This window comes from Cottoperca gobio, chromosome 10 (genome assembly GCF_900634415.1).
Source record: "Cottoperca gobio chromosome 10, fCotGob3.1, whole genome shotgun sequence".
NCBI classification, from domain to species: Eukaryota; Metazoa; Chordata; class Actinopteri; order Perciformes; family Bovichtidae; genus Cottoperca; species Cottoperca gobio.
Genome location: NC_041364.1, coordinates 15,992,517 through 16,010,879, shown reverse-complemented (window position 1 = coordinate 16,010,879; position 18,363 = coordinate 15,992,517). Strand labels below are relative to the sequence as shown.

At 40.0% G+C, this 18,363-nt stretch overlaps 2 protein-coding genes across 8 annotated transcripts in view; one reads left to right on the top strand and one right to left on the bottom strand.

Moving 5' to 3' along the window:
- LOC115014856 (glutamate receptor 3) overlaps positions 1-4,813 on the bottom strand; it is a 111,238-nt gene extending 106,425 nt beyond the window's left edge. For 2 of the 7 annotated variants that reach the window (XR_003832949.1, XM_029441955.1), the window contains exon 1: positions 4,424-4,775. Coding sequence is in view for 1 of the 7 variants with exons in the window: in XM_029441954.1 (XP_029297814.1) it covers positions 4,783-4,813 (31 nt within the window). In the remaining 6 variants the exon portion in view is untranslated. The other 5 variants (XM_029441950.1, XM_029441954.1, XM_029441951.1 and 2 more) reach the window with 4 other exon arrangements.
- Positions 4,814-6,670: 1,857 nt separating this feature from the next.
- Positions 6,671-18,363, top strand: part of nlgn3a (neuroligin 3a) — a 175,248-nt gene continuing 163,555 nt past the window's right edge. The window contains exon 1 of the mRNA XM_029441561.1: positions 6,671-7,191. The gene's annotated coding sequence lies outside the window, so the exon portion shown is untranslated. The remainder of the gene's footprint in view (positions 7,192-18,363) is intronic.

The following is an 18,363-nucleotide window of genomic DNA, read 5'->3' as shown; positions in this document are numbered from 1 at the left end:
CAAGTAAATACAGAAATACTTCTGTCACTTCACTCGGGTTGGGACCCAAAACCTGGTTCCAAGTAAGACCCAAATCCAAGATGCCAGGTACCGGTTACCAAATAAAGAAGAAGAGAATTTCGGTTCTGCTTGTCAGATCCTAAACACACACATTGGCGCTTTCTCTGGACTTGATGGAGCTTCGCACAGCTATACATTTAGTTTTTGTTTGTTGTCTCTGCACTATGGGAAGCAGAGATGTGAGCACAGGAGACGAGGAGATGCATCATGGGCCGCGGGTTCTGTTCTCAGCTCCGCAACAGCCGATTGCCGTTCGGGGCTTCAGCGTCTCTCTGTCTGTCTCTTTCTATCTCACTTTCTCCAGAGCAGCTCCGCTACTCTTATAACATCATCATTCTCAACCCAGTCGTATGCTTTTCTCCTGCACGCAATGCATGTTATGTAGCATTTAACTTGTATTTAGTTTATATTGACCGCTATTTGCTCCATGAAGTGGCACTGTGAGACAGCAGAGCAAAGTCAGTATGTCGTTCATTAAATGAAATTATTTATTTATTGGCTGATTGCATTTAGAGCCGTATGTTGGACCCTGTCTGTCACTTTGGAAGGTTTCAGTGTAACAGTAGGGGAGACCGGGGGAAATTGTAACATCTAAAATTGCACCAATCAGATCAAACTTGTGAATGAAAAAAGTAATGAAGAGATTATTATTATCATCATATCATTTAACCAAATTAAACTGTATGCAATTAATGTACAGGTTCTAAACCTTATGAAGTGAATTGTGAATATGAATATACGTTTGTGTAAACGTTTTTATAAATACGCTTTTTTTCCTGTGATATAAGCATGTGACCTATTTTGACCCTTTCAAAGAATCTAAATTAAGAACCAATAAGAACCAAAATAGATAAGCTGAACCAGAATCATTAGAATCCAAACAATACCGACCCTACATTTCACTTCGCTAGTGGCGTGTAACAAATGCAGTACACAGTACACATGGCCTTGATATAGGCAAAAACACTTCAGAGTACAAGAGGTATCTATTATGTATTGTTTACCGCTCAGCTAAAGTTATGTACCCATGAGAAAGGTGAACAATAGCCGTTGGGCATTTACCAGATGTTCATTCGTAAAACTAAATATAGTCATTTTAAATGCCCCGCTCGTTTCAGCGCACAGATACTAGATTTCTTTTTAACAACTAACGGTTAGTGTGAACAATATGCAAATCTGTTTTGTATATTTCATGTAAGTTAATCAAGGTGAGGCAATCAAAGTCATGTACTGAAGACACTGAAGCATGTCTGTGCATTCTGTCAGTGTTCTTGCACGGCATGTTTTGCTATTTTTATAATTTTTCAGCCCAGAGATTTGAGGTGACCTATAATTGTGGTGTACAGTTTGTCTACCTAGCACAGTAAAAGCCCTAATTTGTATGCACTGAGCTGTCAAAGAGCCTGCGTCACCTTCTGTGTCGTAGGGCACCATGCTAATCGTCCTTGGATGACTAAAGAGCGGATTATGACACTGTTTCCCCCCCTTTTCTCCTTAAAGGAATGCAAAGGTCGGGCCTTCAGAATATTAGCCGTACTATCTGCGTGTGGGGAGTCAGAGAGTGTCGCTAGGGGGAGCCTAAAGGGCTCATGCTAGCTTTTAGAGTTCCATCCTTCAGCTGCTCTCTCACCTTAACCTGGGATTGATAAGACTTCTGCTCCTGCAGCTGTGCTGCTCTGGAGCGTTGCACAGTGATAACAGACCAGCGAGATGTCAAGCTGTTATCGCCTTGATGTTGTCATTCACCACATATACTTGGTAACATGTGTCCAAAAGGTACAGTGCTCTCACTAAGAAAGCTGCAGGGAACCAAGGAGGCAAAATACAGTGCAGGACAACTGCTCACATTTTGACAACTTAACATGAAATGCATTCACAAATATATTAATAACTATACCCACATACCGAAGCGCAGATTTACGAGTTTGACTAATCCATTTGTATACTAGCACCATTGCTTCTACGACTACTTATCATCGTTATTATGAAGAGAGCCGGGCTAACCTCAGGCTCATCGGGTGACCCTTGGTAGTTTCAGGTCATATGTGATTTGGTTTAGGTTTGATTAAATGAGTTATATTTTGTTTGATATTTTACATACATCCTAATGACAGACACACAGTCCTCTTAATTAAAGATGCAGTTGAACCTAATTCTAAAAAACAATTGCATAGAACTGTCCAAGTAGTTCAAAACTAAGAGAAGACACAGCACACGCTTTGATGCCATGATTCCTTTTTGTTTAAAACATAAAACAAATTGGACAGGTCCCTTTGTGAGACAATGTGTTTTGAGACACTTTGTTCTTCAGAATTAAATTAAGTTTTACATTAAAAAGAGGTTTGTACTTCATAAGCGCCGGCAATAAAAGGGAAGGATGTACCTTATCTCTGCCTGTACTCTCCCTTGCTTTTATTACTGAGGTAATTTGCATTTTAATTTGGAGCTTGAACCTGTGCTTAATAGAATTAAACTGAGAGACACGTTGACATGGTTTTCTGACCCCATTCAAGACCTGCTAGTACCGAAGGGGCAGAATCACTCAAGTTGTAGCGAGCCATGGGGTTAACCCCAGCTGAGATAAGCCTTAGAGGTAAACATTGGCTCCTTAAATGCCAATTATTATCATCATTTTCAATAAACTCCCTGCAGAGGCATTGCATTAACCTGTAAAATTGTGTGTTCTTTAGAAAACACAAATCAACGAGATATTTGGATTTAGCGCACCCCATAAAATATTTCCTCTATAATATACAAGATTGGAAGACCTTGCACAGAAAGCAAAACGGTATTGTCTTTTTTTCTTTAATGCACAGCAATATTGCGTTTTTCTCTCTATAATAACTCCCAGGCCTGTATCTGTGAAATTGGAAGTGGGCCTGCCAGACATTTGAATGTTTACAGCAGCTTTGAATTTCCTTTTCCAGTCAATATTAGGTTAGGCTAACGGGGAAATAGCTTGAGAGGGGGAAGTGCTATGAAGCATGAACAGCCTAGCTGTCGACCTACGAGAAAGAGAACCAGACAGAATGAAGTTTGGCATTATATAATTAGAGATGAAGGGTTGGAGCAGCAAACAATGCATTTCAACTGGCACACGTCACTGTCTTCTACTGTAAGTACAATAGCAGGAGTAAGATGTAGCATGAGATGCCTGCCTCAAATAATAACAGCACAACTCCACCAAAGTACGTGATTGTTCATTTTATTATACGATCAGTTTCACTGCTTACACTACTTTAGACTCAATTAAAAGAGGCTTTGTTGTCTCCACTACTGACGTCTTGATGGCTTTCCATAGGCTCTGTTCCTCCAGCTGTATACAGCGAGTCATCTAGTCACAGACGGACAAGACGAAACACCATGCTCATCCAGTAGTTGTCAGCCTCGACCTTTAAGGTGGTTTTAATAAAAGGCATAATTGACACTGATAAGACTATTGCTGCAGGAATACAAAAAGCTTGAAAAGGTCTGAATGAAACATAATTTGCCCAAGGCCAAATTAGTGAGATCTGAAAAGATCAAGACTGAGCACAGTCAACGACTACAGTATTTACGCTTTGATCAGCAATGCAAAGTATTGGGTATTGTCTGCACACACACCTTATATATCGAGCATACTATTGAAACATAAATAACTATAAGTGTTCCACCATATAATAGCAACAGATAGGAATTATTCAATATTGCAGCAATGTAGAAATGTGACAAGTCATCTTTCTAACACAACTGTAGCCTATAAAACAGGAGCACATAAAGAAATGCATATAATTCATCTTCTCTCATGTCTTACTCTCTACTGTACATCTCTGCAAAGTCTATTTCTTAGAGTTGAATATAGAGGATGAAGCTGCCATCAACCACAGATTAAGAACAGAGGCCTGAGGAGACCCCCAAGCCTTAAGACTGATAGCCAATATAATGGGGTTTGCACAAACAACAACCCCCCCCATAAATCCGTCCAAAGATACACAGTATGCTAACATTATTCAATTGATGCATTGTATCTAGGCGAGGTTTCACCGCCTATCACCAATATCTATTTTCACAGGATTTAAGCAGTAAATTAACATAAAAAACACACAACAATGTGCACACCAGCCCACCATATGTGAATGACTTTCTCTGAAGAACCCTAAAAGAAGCTGTAGGCTGTTCTCCATCCAAATATGTTAATCTGCCACCTCTATCAACACTTAATGACATTAAGTGGAACCTGCAAGTCGCACTTTTGGCCGTGAAAATACACAGACTGCTGCCAAATTGTTTACCATTTAGCAAAGCAATTGATGCAGGAACTGTTGCACTTCTCATATCACCAACGGTAAACATTAACACACAGTAACAGAGTGAAATGTATTACCTTAAATCAGGTGTTTGTTTGTTGTCTTGCTGTGCAGAAGCCTCCATCTCCACCACACAGGGCACCATGAATACTAGACTCCTTTCAGTTGGATACATGACGAACTTGGAAACCTCGGCTCACAAGAGTGTTTTGACGTTAATTACGTTACTAGTTGGGCTGCTGTCAGTAGCAGTGCTAGCGAGCATCTGAGTTACTGTTTCCAAGCCCGACTGTCCTTTAACTATCCTCTTCAGCGAAACTGTTGTAGTTATATGTCATGTGTGTCTTTAGATACAATGTCAATTCCGTAGCATGTTTCCACCACAAGCTTCATACCTCTGTAATTTCGTTAGCCCGCCATCTGAAACTTTGCTTACCGTACACGTGAGTGTGCAACAGCGCCTCCATGTGGTCGCCACAGTAAAACATGGGGATGCAGACTACATAATGAAATAGGCTCTAGTGAAAGTATAGAAAATGAGGTTACACGCCATTTATGTGTTTTTTTTTGTAAATCAAACATTGTCATTTAAATAACTTCAGCCTCTTAGCATTCATCCTCTGACTGACTGACAATTTAATTAGGTTTCCAAGGTGGCCACAGATATTGCAAGCCACCCCCTGCTGCGGCCTATTTCTGCACTATTTATAAATGTAGCAGTTGTAAACATTACCAAACACATTTTATTGAGGTTGTTTGTATATCACACGGTTCTGCTTCTACAAAATAATACAAATGTGTTTGTTCCCCTTTACATTGTTAAGAGGTTAAATCACCGTTGGCAATTCAAGGACAACATGGAATATTATTGTGAGAAACTTTATTGTATGTGTATGATTTTTCAGTAAGCTTAATTTGTTTTTACTTTGCCAGATACAGACAAACATATTTGCTACAAGCACATTATACAGTATGTAGCCTACCATGAGGTCTTATCTTGCTATTTTCCATAGTGGTGCCATGAATTGCCAATGCCTGCTTGAAGCCTTAAGGATGCTGCCACTAGAAAGGAATGATTAGTCATAGCCGAGGTGTTGCAGTGGCACTGAGCTGCTGGCATCACTGGGAAGATCCACAATTTAATGCCTATTAATTCAGAGAGATAAACTGTGCACTTTATTTTATCTTCTCTTTACCCCATGAAATAAAGTGCCGTATTTAGTAACATTGTTTGCTTGACACTTCATGAAATATTTTGCAGACAAAACCCCACAAGTCTCATGCAGCTTTACCTTTTTTTTCAAATGAATTGCTTGAGTGCTTATACCGATTTGTAATCCAATGAAAGAGATTTTCCCCATCATGTGCTTGAAGGTGGAGGTTTAATTGAAGCAGCGCTAAAGAGTTCTTAAGACCTTTGTAATCAAGTAATGCAAACAGACATGTCCCCAGTGGAAAGGTCACTCTGGTGCTGCACTAACTCTTAAACATAAGTTAAGTGACCGCAAGTAATGTGACATGTATTATCCAAGTAAGAACACTACTGACATTATGATAATTAAAACTTTTCTTAGCCAGATGAATAGATTTGAGATTTTTAATTGCATTCAAAGTAGCTGTTGTTTTACTTTTACACTTACGCAATGATTATCCATTATACAGTAGCTTTTAGACATATGTAGGCTACAGCGAGCACAGTCTAGGATTATCCACCACATTCACTTTACTATCAAGTCCTCCTCCAAGCAAACATTGTTATTTTTGTATCAGTTTCCGATTTCCTTACACAGAACTGGCCCTCAAAGCAACATATCATTAAGAACTTCAATTGAAAACATTTTCTCTCTGCGTGTGCTACACTATGGTCTCATTTTGTGGGGCGGCAGTGGCTCAGTCTGTAGGGACTTGGCCAGTTCAAGTCCACAAATGTACCAAGTATGGAGTGTGGACTGGTGCAGTCCTGGGCACTGCCAAGATTCCCTTGAGCAAGGCACCGTACCCCCATACTACTCTATAAGGCGCTGTGTAGAAGCTGCCAACGGCTGCAAATACTAGGATGGGCTACATTTAGAGTCTACATTTCACTGTGTCTGCTGTGCTTTGTACATGTGTGTGACCATTAAAAGAAAATATATGCACTCAAACCACAGTCACCCAAACAACTCCATTATGTGACGCACACCCAAAAGAAACTAGGCTATCAAATAAAGTGAAAATAGGTATTTAACATGAAAATTAATAAAGAAACATTTTAGATACATACAAGAGCTAAACAGAATAAAATGCTAAACTATTGGGGGTGTGGTGACAAGCGGAACCTCAGATTGTGGGGTTTTGTTCTCTCAGGTGTTAGTTAATTACAGGGAGTGGCTTCACCACGCGCTGACATTGACTAAACTAGCTAATGTAAAAGTGAAACATTAGTTCTGCATTAAAACTGTTTTTAAAGTTCACGAGACAGTAATTGGGTTAATGGGAGTTAACGTGCCACTGCTCCTCAGGAAAACGCGAGTGCAACACAAGTAAAGAAGTCTGATGCAGAGACAGCGATGCTAACAGCGATGCTAACATCTTAGCGTCTAGCATCGGTCACCACCGCCCTACTCCTCACCTACAACCGTGTACATAAAGGTAAAAGGCACGTATTATTGAGGGCATGACATTGGGATTAAGACTGGTACAGTGCTGAGGACGATGCTGCAGATTAATGGATGGACACAACGTCAATGAGCCATACTTCTCAAAGATAAAGGGCCCAGAAAGTGCAGCTGACCTTTGCGGGGAAAAAAGGATATTATCTTGAAATTGTTCAAAATTGACACTCGCTACCAGTCATTTGTCAATGGTGAGTACATCTTTATCTTCATCCATCTAGCTCTATGTTGCACTGTACATTTCGCAAACGTGCTTCCATCTGCGTTTATGACTTGACAGGATAATGTCGCTGTCCATGGCGTTGACGTGGGATGTAACAAGCCAGTGGTGCTTTGAGTAGACACACAGGCAGCACGAGTCGTTTTGTAGCGTTGTTAGTTGTGGTTTGGTCTCAATTCCCTTTGATTGCCTGATTGTTGCTCTCAGTATCAACAAACTCTAGGCTTGTGTGCAAACCTTGATGCTGTGCAGTTGTTGCATTGTTATCAGATTCCGTTTCCTCTTCTCCTTCTTTAGATTTATTTATTGTCCCATAAGGATATTTGTTTTCACAGCCAGTACACAGAAACGTACATATATACTCATGTCAGCATGGTGCACTGAAGCAACACTTGTGCTGAAACAATTTTTCAAAATAAATCGACTGAAAATGTATTCCCAACATTGGAATCGTGTGATGTTTATTTCATTAGTCTTTTTTCTTTGTGTTTTCTCATAAAAAGCCATATATGTAACGATATGCTAATTCATTGAATCCATATCGGACATAATCATTAGCCTAGTTGCAGCTGTACTTTACACATGGATGAATTTAGAGCCTAGGTTCTATCTGTTGGGTAAACAGACCTGCAATAATATGTGGTGTCCAGTCTGACCAGTGGGAGGTGAGACATATCTGCTATGTTTACAAACTGATTGTTCAATTAAAAAGGAGAGGAGCGGGATGTGCCAGTGAGAACAAAACCAATTCATTCATTGCACCAGAGAGCTCTCGACAGCATACACTATATTTCAAATTAAATAAGCTCCCGCTGCACTAATATAACAATGCTGAGTAACAATGATGGCCTGTGGATTTATAACAGGAAATAGGTGTACAGAAAGAAGATGATGATGATAATAATAATAATAATAATAATAATAATAATAATAATAATAATAAGTGATAGATTTTTATTTTGCAGTAAAGCACTGGCCAAGAATAGATCATTCAGGCAAAAAGATCTATATTAACTCCGATTTTTAAAGCATTTTAAGCATGTTATTGACATCAAAGCCTACAACATCCTGCTCTTAAAATAAGCCTTCTTTAAAGCGCAGATTTCATATGTTGGGAGCAAACAGATGGTAGTTTCACACAGTTATTCACTTTGAAGCTGCATCTTCGCAGCGGGCCTCTCCCTCCTATGCCGGGGAGCTCTGGGTAAAACTATCTTCCAACTAGAACACACTGACATGATTTCAAGTAGTGCTTCTCTCTTGCTCTCTCTGGCTGCTGCTGTCCTCACCGCGAGCAGTTTAGAATGTGAATGTGTTTTGTGTTTGTTTTGCTGAGGGAGAAAATGCATGCACTCCAGAGTATGATCTGAAGGAAAGAAGACTGAGACGGGCACAGCCCTGATCTATAATTGGAATCTGTTCTTGGATGTGGAGAGTTTCAAACGCCTATCCTCCAAAACCCTTTCTCTTCCTAATGGGAAAGGAGCACATGGACACATCTTTTTTAGATTTCTGCTTCTGTTTGGGACTTTCAATCGTAGACAGCACAGTTCAAAAATATTAATGCTGCAATGCAGAATTTCTTCCAGTAATAACAAAAAAAATAAAAAAAAATATGTTTCTTTATGGGTACAGATATGCATCTTCAATAGCATCACACTTGTGTACTCAAGGGTCTATTAGATATTTACAGCGTGAAAATATACAGCCCACTTATTGTCCGAGGACTTTGGACAGATATCATTATTGCTAACAATTCCTTGTTTTTGTGCCGAGTCCCGAGTTCTGTGTTCCCATTGATTGGCCCATTATTGAAAACACCAACATGGAGCAGCCTGTGGTGCTAATGGCATGCTCTCTCATTCATACAGACACTGAGCAATGGTAAACCATTACAACATGCAGCTCCTCAGCAAAGCCTGTCACTGCAGCCACAGATTCAGCATCCATCCTCACCAGTAGATCCGTAATTGTAGTCGAGGGGAAATGATGGAGCTTGTTAACATTTTTGGGAGGAAAAGTCGTGTCAGGTGTAATCCGTTTTGAAAACCAAAAGTAGTTGTGATAAATATCTCAAATATGGTCACCCTTACGAATGAATCTCAGTGGATGAACAGGTCTGATGGAATGCCCCTTTGTAATGTACATCGTTGTCACGGCTACAACCAAGGCTGACATTTATCATCTTAGAGAGGATGAAAAGTTGGGTTCTCCAGGGTCCTTAATCTGTTTGGATTTCCTGAGATCCCCAGGCTTTGACTGACTTCACTCAACAAGGCTGCAGAAGGGAGCAGTAGCAAGCAAAGGCAGAGGAATGGAAAGGAGGAGACAAGTAAATGATATTATCGTTATTAGAGTAAGTATTAGAGTAAGAGCAGAAAGGGTTAGAGGGAAAGAGAAAAGATAAGGAGAGAGAGCACCAGTGATTTTAAATCTCTTATTTTTTAAGAGCACATTTCAAAATCCACAGATATGTAGATGTATTTGAACGTTTTATTCCATCTTATCACTTTGTCATTGAAAGATCAAAAGTCTCCTGTCACTCAAATGTTTTGCTTTTTGCAACTTTACTTTGATGTTTGACCTTCGCTGTGCAGAGTGATGGACGGGCAGTTTGACACTAGAAGGCTATTTTGAAATCCATCTGCTGAAGCAGGAAAGTGTTTACCTTGAATCTGAGTTCAAGACGTGTTTGAACGAGCAACATTATGTGACATAGCAAGTGGTTTGGAAGCTAATGTGAAATTTACACCACTGTAATGTGGAAACATTAAGCCTGCAGTGCATGGACATTCTTTTAGAGAGGTATGACACAAATCGTGTCCTGTAGTTAAATAAACAATATTTGCATATTCATGAGTTTTTTCCAATGAAGGGGACGGAATAGATGGAATTTTAACAATTTTTTTGTTTATTGAGTTTTATCATACTTAAATAACTATTCAAAGCAGAGTAATTTATATGTATTTAAAGATTTATGAACTGAAAATGGATCTGGGATTTTTTTTTGGACACATCCCATACTCTCATAGTATTAGTGCCCGATACTAACTCTTTGACGCCAATACTGATATACATATTTGGAATTAAAATAAAAACTATAAAACTATATTGGCTAATATTTATATTTCAACAAAAAAGTTTGTAAAAGAAAAGTTCAAGACACATTTAAGTTTTGTTTATCCCATCTGTGTGGGGGTCAGTAATCTGGTGATATCTATGAGTAACGGACAGAACACTGACCGGCCTGCCTCGCAGATGAATAATGAGAGAGAAGCACTTCCTTGTCCGTTTGCCCATTTACTATTGTACTGTGTAAACTGAGAGTGGCCAGTGACAGCGATTGAAAGGCTCTCAGAGGATGAAGGCACAAACCTTGTCCTGTAACACTATTTATAGACTAGTTTGTGCAAATGTCAATCATTTATGCTGACACATGTAAACGCTGCGGTCACATTAATAATTGTGTTGCTAAAATAGTCACGGAAAAAGCACACAGAGCAAAATGTTGGCCGCAGTGAACGGAGAATGCTGAAAGAAAGTGTAAATCATACAGTGTTGTGATGAAGTAAGGCTGGGACCAATGAAAAACAGTTTCACATTAATAAGCATTAAACTGGTGAATTATTCTAGTTGCACGTAATGAATTTGGTGAAAACCAACAAGATGCATTCTGTGCACCAATTACACATTTTTCTTTTTGATGCCATAGGAGATACCCAACCCATCCTCCCTATGTCTTCTCGGTGCGCTGCGTGTCTTGTTTTTCAATGGGAACATGAAGAAAAGCATAGCAATCAATATTTCCTGAGCTAATTGAAGTGTGTGTGTGTGTGTGTGTGTGTGTGTGTGTGTGTGTCTGTGTGTGTGTGTGTGTGCTCTGTCCTCTGTCCTCTGTCTACTTCTTTTTGTCTGTCGTGCCTTTAAACTCTGTCAGCCTGTGGAAGCGCCTGCCTCTTTCATCAATATTTATGCCACAGCTATTTGGACCCAGGTCACAAGGTTCTCCACTTCTTACAGTCAACTGACTATAGCTGTGTCCCAATCCAGCTGCCGCAGCCTTCAGAGTCTGTTTGTACACCGATTACAAGGCTGTCCGGTTTTTGGAGACTCCTTCAAATGCGGCCTTCTTTTCCCGGATTTGGAGGATACAACTGATGGATCCTTCACGGCCGTCTGTATCCCAAGATTCATTGTGCGGCGGTGACATGTTATTTTCTAATGAAAAATGGCGTCCCCCGACCCAGCAGGAGCAGCAGCAGAGGATTCTACTTTTAAATGTAAGTATTGTTTTTCTACTCACTCGAATAACTAATGATACAAATGTTAAAAAAAACCAAGAGACCTTAAAAGAACTTAAACCTTAAAAGTTGAATATTACTAAAAAAGTCGAGTGCAATCGTTGGGATTGATTATACACATTATATTATTTATAATATGTATTTTATTTAGCTACTTAATCTGCTTTTGTTTAGTAGAGCATACGGCTCTTTTCATTAAACTAAGGGGGCAGAATAAAAGCCAACATTTTCTGCAAGTACAGCTTGGAAGTAAAGCAACTATATCCCATTTGTCATATCTCCATTTGACCATTTTGCACTTAAGGGTCTGTCTGTCCTGCTGCCATCTTCCTAAATTTGCATCTATACTATCCCTCAGGATCAATAAAGTATCTATCTAGCTATCTATCAATCAATGTTAGTATTATTCATAATTGTTTCTCTTTTCTCTTCTGATCTCTGTGATTTGGACAATTTTAGAGAAAAAAGGGACCATTTAAAAAAGATATACTGTGTGTGTGTGTGTGTGTGTGTGTGTGTGTGTGAGACACAAGTTAATAAACACTTTTCTTGATATTTATTACGCTGCTGCTCCTTTTTTTTGTTTTTGTTTACTGCCATGACTGTTTTCCTCTGCCTTAGGACTGCAAGTATCCAGGGTCAGGAGAGGACGTGAGTGGGAAACCCACTGCTGCAAGTTGGCCGTGGTTTGTCCTCATGGATGAGGTGTTGGGACAGAGGCGTTCAACCAACCCCCCGCCCCCCCCCGTCCTAATTGCCTCCATCCCTGAGGACACACCAGTGCCAAGTACAGCAGTGGGTGACCAGGAGGAGAAGGAGGAAAAGAAGAAAGCCAACCAGGGCCAGTTTGGAGAAGGAGAGAGAGGAAAGATGAGCTGCTGGAGATAATGAAGGAGGAGAGGAGATGTACATCGTGTGGGTTTGCAGGGCCAATCAATGGCTGCCATGTCACTAAGATGTTTTCAGAAGCAGGGAAGAGTAAAAGACAAATACTTCACAAAATCTTTCAACAGGCAAACCTGTTCGGTGTCACAGCTTTTCAATTGTTTGATTTACTTTTAATGATTTTATTAACGAGATGTGGTCTCCGGTTACCTCCTCTGCAGACAGCTGGTCCTGCTAAGGTGCAACACTGACTGCCTCCAAACCATTCTCCGCCTCATTCTCTGGGGCCACGATGTCTCCAGCTCCGAGACAGATGTTGTGGATGACGGCACATGCTGTTATGACCTGAAATTACAAAATGGCAAAACAAAAAAATATATATATCTCCTGAAAAATAATTCATCATGTAAGATCTAATCTTCTTCAGTATTCTAAAAAGTCATTTTGAGTGGCCACTTACATGAGGCACAAAGGTGTGGTGCACCTCCAGCCCTTGCAGGAAGATGGCCCTGAACCTGCTCTTCATCATCCCGAAAGCACGCTCTATAATGGAGTGTGCCTCAAGTGATGGCTGTTGAAGCGCTGGACTCCCACACTTTGTAGAGGCCTTTCGTAGAGATTGATAAAGGGGAGTGGGTGTTGGAGGCATGGGTACCCTCCGTCTGCAAGAATGAAGTGTTCTGGAGGAGGGTAGAGTGAACAGACTTCACTGGAGTTGTGGACTAACCCTGGCCACCCCACGTAGCCTGTAGGAGGATTGAAGCAAACAGTTTCCTGTTCCTGTAGCAGAGACCATCAGGGTGGCTTGATTCTAACATGGCAGACATGGTCGATTGTTCCAGCAGCTTTTCTGAAGGAATATATATATATATAGAGCACCTTGCTCAGGGGCACAATGGTATCAGCCCTGGTATTGAACTCACAACCATCTGGTGTTGTATTTGGAAGCTGCACTAGACCACCATCACCAGTATACATGCATTATAGGGTTTGTTTTTCTCAGTCAGGGGCACAATATGTTTCAGCAAAACAACATTTAAAAATCAATACAGTGAGACGCTGCAAATGGATGTTGCCGTTTGACAGTCTAATTCCCTTTTTATCATGAGAAAAAACACGCCTGGAGAGATTTAGAACCTCAAGGGTCTTAAAAATATTACGAGGACATAAATGAGTACAGTCTTATTGTATTTTAATGTCATTATCTGCTGATGTTTCCACTCCACTAAATGACAAAACAAGTAACGGCATTAAGATTTAAAACTTCATCAAGCCTCTCTTTCCCTGAGACATTTAAATAAGTGGACAGCATGTGAGTGGAGTTTCACACACACACACACGTCTCTGTAGATGTTCTTTCCAACAATCACAACTTTCTCTGCTAAATCTTCAAAACCTTCAAGGCAATTGCATAGCAAATATCAAGTTTGCCAACCGGGAAATTTCGTCTGAGGCTATGCTTATGTGTGGTAATCTTCCAGACTTTCAAGTGCAATCATTCTCTACTGGAAAGTCCGGCTCTTCATTTGACACGGGGTGTTACACTGGACCAGCGGCTAATTATGTTGGCCCGATGATTAACATTTAAAGGAAACACTATCTTCCACAGTTAGGGCAATAGTTGCATCACAATAGAGCACGAGGGCCAAGATTTCTTTCTCTTATGTGGTATATCTGTTTGTGATAATTAACTGTCTGTGTGTATATCTGTTAGAAACCCACTTACATGCAAGTAATGCTAGATTACCTGGAGCAAAGCTATCCTTGATCCATCTCCAAGAACACAGCATGAATTGTAGCGTATACGTTATCTAAAAAAGACTTATCTTTACAGCCGTAGAATTTTTATTTCTTATACTTGTAGTGTTTGAAAACAGAGAAGAATACACAAGTGATGTGGGATTTCTCACAGCCACGTTAATAAATTCCTTGTGAAGAAAGGTTATTCAGTATTGCAAAAGTGAAGGTTTATCAGGACATACTTCTGATAAACATGCTTCCTTTGTAAACATTAATCAAAGCGTATCAAATTAGACCAGTTATCAATATGAATATACAGTAGGTAGATATCAACTCATAACACAGCTCATATCATGTGCTCGTAATTTTAACACAGCTCATATCATGTGCTCGTAATTTTAATACTGAAACCCAGATATCAGTTAGTTTCCCAACACATACTTAATGTATGTAGAAACTATCCATCCATCCATCGTCTACTGCTTATCTGGGGTCGGGTCGCGGGGGCAGCATAAACTATAATTATGTAAATGTTTGATTTCGAGTAAGCTTAATGTCCATGCACACTTTTAGCTTTAGAATCTTAGGCTCCAAAGCAGGATTATTCAATTAAAATTCAAAGAGGTCCCGTTCCTAAAATGTCCTCCCAGCAAAAGGACGAACCTCATAATATGTATTATAATATATTATAATATTTCCAAAGTAGCATAATTTTAGCAAATTAAACTTTTAGATAAATCCAATAGCTAGCTTTACTTCAGGCCTACATTTGAAGTAAAAGAAAAGACAGAATCTTCTGAATAAAATAAATAAAAATGGCCTCTTTTAGAAAAAGTGCAAACAGCTTTGAGAAGCCCCTCATGTCTGTGTTCCCTCGTTAGAGAAATGAAACTGTGACGGTGCCAGTAGATTTGTTTGCTTGGATGAAGTCAGTGTCGTTCTCATGCCTGTATGGCTGCTCATTGGTGAGCCTGGAACGTTAGGCCTACTTGTTTTAATAATGTTCATAGTGGAAAGCACTGACCGGGGAAAACAGTCTCAGACACAGTCTGGAGCCAGAATGTAGCAGGGTCAGCTGCTTCATGCTGTCATCTCTCTCACATCTCTCTCTCGCTGTTGTTCTCTTTAGCAAACTGTCTATGCACTGTAAACAATCGATTTCATTGGCTCAATTGAGAAAAGCTATTGCTGGATTAACTGGATTAACGACCGTCGGGGAAAAATAACAATGCTCCGTGAAGATTATTATTTATCAGACATTGGTCACTGGACCAGATAGAACCTTCACCATTGGGTGATGCCCGCTCTGAAGTGTAGGAATCTGGAGCCTTTAAACGCTTCTCTATATATTTGTCTTGTGATCTCATACTGGGTTTCCCCAGTTAATTTTTTGCCACAATATTAAAATGTTGCAATGATGGATTCACACAAGCAAAACACACTGAATCTCTCTTTGTGTATCAGCATGGAGCTAATGAGTATTGTCAAGATAAAGAACATTGTGACGATAACGTAATGACCACAGTTTGCAGAATAACTAACTATATCTACAAATTGCAACACTAGTAATTATTTTGTGCTATAAAAATATCCTAGTGTTTTGGCAAAGGGAAAAAACCTGCATTACATTTTCGGGAGTGTTCGGGACTGGAAAAGACAGCGTACAATTACAAGCATAAATTACAGGTCTCAACATAGTTTTATGTGTAGCTACTTTGCTGAAACCATTGTTCCTAGAGGTCCATTGTTTTCCAGAGTTATAATGGCATTCACAGTTTAAAGGACAGGACTTGTAAAATGCTAATTCACATCGTCTTTGTTTTCACATTGGAGCTCCGGTGCTGTGCTTTTACCACATATTCCTTTTTGATACTAAATGAACAATAAACATTTCCATTGTAAGTTTTAAATGCGCCAACAGGTTTATACAGGGATAAGGTACATTGAGGTTACACGAATTGAACGACAGTCTTATTAAAGTCAATATTCTATAAAAACTCAGCTGTGCAAAAGCCAAAAGAAATCAAGAACTGGCTGCATTAGTTTCAAGGCAGCTCAGTGATGCATGAAATAATGTCCTGTGGCATGTTGCTAAGACCCATCCCCGATGGGAACAAGCACTGAAATAGCCACCGAGCTCCAGTATACAGGCCCCCATCGGCTCTAAAACTGGGCAAGCCAGTTGAGAGTAACATTTCTGTGTTTCTTCATCTCATGCCATAATACAATGTCTCTTTCATGCCACGCTTTTATGTTTTGTTATGTCACGCATCTGTACAATGCTTTTCACTTTCCAGCAGCTCCTCTCTGTCTGACATTAAGCCCCGTTCCTTTTGCTAACTACTCTTCACCTGCTCCTCTGAACCCACATGCTGTCGCTTTTTAATTGCTGATGTTTGAGCAGGTTGGAAGGTTGCAGTGAGCTGTTAAGTAGACCAGACTGTCATGAGGTGACAGGTTTTATTTGAAGGAGGTACACGCATTGATATTATTCATGATAAATGCCCAATCTCGATTGTTACATCATGCCCTTTGATCTACTGCTATTTATATACTGCTGGAAGTGGTCTGCAATGTAATAAATGGCCTTACTATGAAATCTGTGCCCACCAGTTTCATATCAAACATGACAAAACGTTTCATTTCTCACTGCACTCAGTGTGAGACAAAGAATGTCTTACACACGACAGTGTGAACGTCCAGCACTTCATTCAGTGGCATATGCTCAGGTTCTTATCATCTTTTTGTGACAGTTCATGTCGCTATAATTGAAAGGAACTTATTCAACCAGTGACATGGAAGCCTAACCACACACCAAGCTCACATCTAGTGCAGCCTTACAATCATTTATGGCAGTTGTGTTTGTCATTTCTTTATCTTTTTTTTTTTAGCAAAGTGCCTTTTGTGAAAACTAAAGTTTGTAGTTTAATTGAATTGTACTCCAACATTTCACTGCCACATATTTTGCAACCCCAAAGACAAATGTATAGGATTAATGGATTACTAGTGTGTGTGTGTGTGTGTGTGTGTGTGTGTGTGTGTGTGTGTGTGTGTGTGTGTGTGTGAACTCAGCTCAGACTGGGAGGAACAAGGCTGAGTACACGGTTTGAACTCTACACCAACAATTGACTTGTGAGGATGTTTAAACAAATGTAAACCCAACTGACTGCGTTTCTGAACATGTCTGTCTGTGCTTTACTTCATCACCTCAGGCGTGTGCATGCTAGCTGCTGGTGGGGGTCAGTGTTTGAATTCATCTCTACGAGCTATAAGACGGTGAGCGGCCTGTCTGCTAAAAGAGAAAAGGGCTCCTATACATATTAAACACAGCCCTGAAGAACACTGTTAATGTCAGGTGTTCCCTACGGTGCAGCAATGTCAGGAGCATCTGGCTCTTTTCAGGGGAGAGGGGCAACACTTCTCTTAACATGCAGTGTGGCATAATGGCACAACGTAAAGGGGGAATATCTGCATTTTTATCTCAGGTATGAGCGGTAAGGAGAATAGTACTAGTTATTTGGCACCAGTATGCAATGTGGATACTGAGATACAGGAAGTGGAAAGCAAATAATTTTTCATGTATTTGACAGGAAACGTGATCAAGTTATTGCCATAGTAAAATGTTAAATTCTCTGTGCGCTTATTTCAGTTGAAGATCTGAAGTGTAGCTATTAGAGTAGGCTGCACTTCTACATCGATGATTTATAGGGTTAAGATAGCATGATGGAAACAATCTTACAGGTGCTACATTTATTAGATTGATGCTGAAGCTCTTTCAAAAAGAGCCTTTATGATATGCCTAGAAGTACAGAAGGTTTGAGATTTGTGCTTGGAATATGACTTAAATGATTAACCCGTTATCAAAATAGTAGCCGATGAACTTTCTGGTTTTCTAAGTGTTTCAGCTCAAATTGGAGGATATGAAGACGATTGCCATAGTAAAAACTATTCACTTCACATAACCACGTATTGTCAATTTATAATGGGAGATAAGTGGACTGAATTTATAGAGCGCTTCTTTTAGGCTCAGAGACCACTCGAATCGCTTTACAACACAGGCCGGCATTCACCCATTCACACACTCATCCATACACTGGTGATAGAGGCTGCAATACAAGGTGCTACCTGCTGAACAAAAATAGTACAAACATTCACCCTCACAAATTGGGATTCAGTATCTTGCCCAAGGACACCCCGGCATGTCGAATGCAGGGGGC